Genomic DNA, 682 nt, shown 5'->3' with positions numbered 1-682 from the left:
ATATGATATGATATGATATGATATGATATGATATGATATGATATGATATGATATGATATGATATGATATGATTCTTTCAGTTTCCAATTCCCCTTCTCTGGGTGCCAGGAGTAATATTGTAGCTCAGGTGATAGTGGAGGCCAGTGATGATGCTTTTGGAATCCTCCAGCTGTCAGCATCTGCTGTCAGTGTGGCTGAACACTACGTTGGGCCCATAATCAACGTCACCCGTGTTGGGGGCATTTTTGCTGATGTATCTGTAAAGTTCAGAGCAGTGCCTTTGACCGCTAGAGTCAGTAAGTATGACTGTAGAGGTGACTCTTTCTCTCTACAGTATGCGTGTGAGCAACAAGGCTTGTCATTGTGTTTTCAACATGTTTAACTTTGTAGGTGAAGACTACAGCGTAGCCTCAACTGATGTTGTCCTCCTAGAAGGGGAGTCCAGTAAATCAGTACCAATCTATGTTATTAATGATGTGATCCCTGAGTTGGAGGAGACTTTCCTCATTGAGCTCATCAACCAGACGACAGGAGGAGCTCTTCTGGGAGAGGTTACACGTGCCATCATCACCATACTGCCATCCGATGACCCTTTTGGTGCTTTTGGTTAGTAGCCCATATACAGGATCATTTTAACCTTTCTTTCTATTCACAGTTTGTCATTGTTTACCAACTTCTTCCC

At 42.7% G+C, this 682-nt stretch overlaps 1 protein-coding gene across 1 annotated transcript in view; it reads left to right on the top strand.

Moving 5' to 3' along the window:
* LOC102307189 (adhesion G-protein coupled receptor V1) overlaps positions 1-682 on the top strand; it is a gene marked incomplete at its 3' end in the record, with an annotated part of 56,937 nt that overhangs the window by 34,267 nt on the left and 21,988 nt on the right. The window contains 2 exon segments of the mRNA XM_005922606.3: positions 81-296; positions 391-606. Of these exon segments, the coding sequence (XP_005922668.2) occupies positions 81-296; positions 391-606 (432 nt within the window).

Source organism: Haplochromis burtoni, unplaced genomic scaffold, assembly GCF_018398535.1.
Source record: "Haplochromis burtoni strain Fernald_Lab_line unplaced genomic scaffold, NCSU_Asbu1 Contig_62, whole genome shotgun sequence".
Taxonomy (NCBI): domain Eukaryota; kingdom Metazoa; phylum Chordata; class Actinopteri; order Cichliformes; family Cichlidae; genus Haplochromis; species Haplochromis burtoni.
This window is presented reverse-complemented; position numbering and strand designations above follow the sequence as displayed.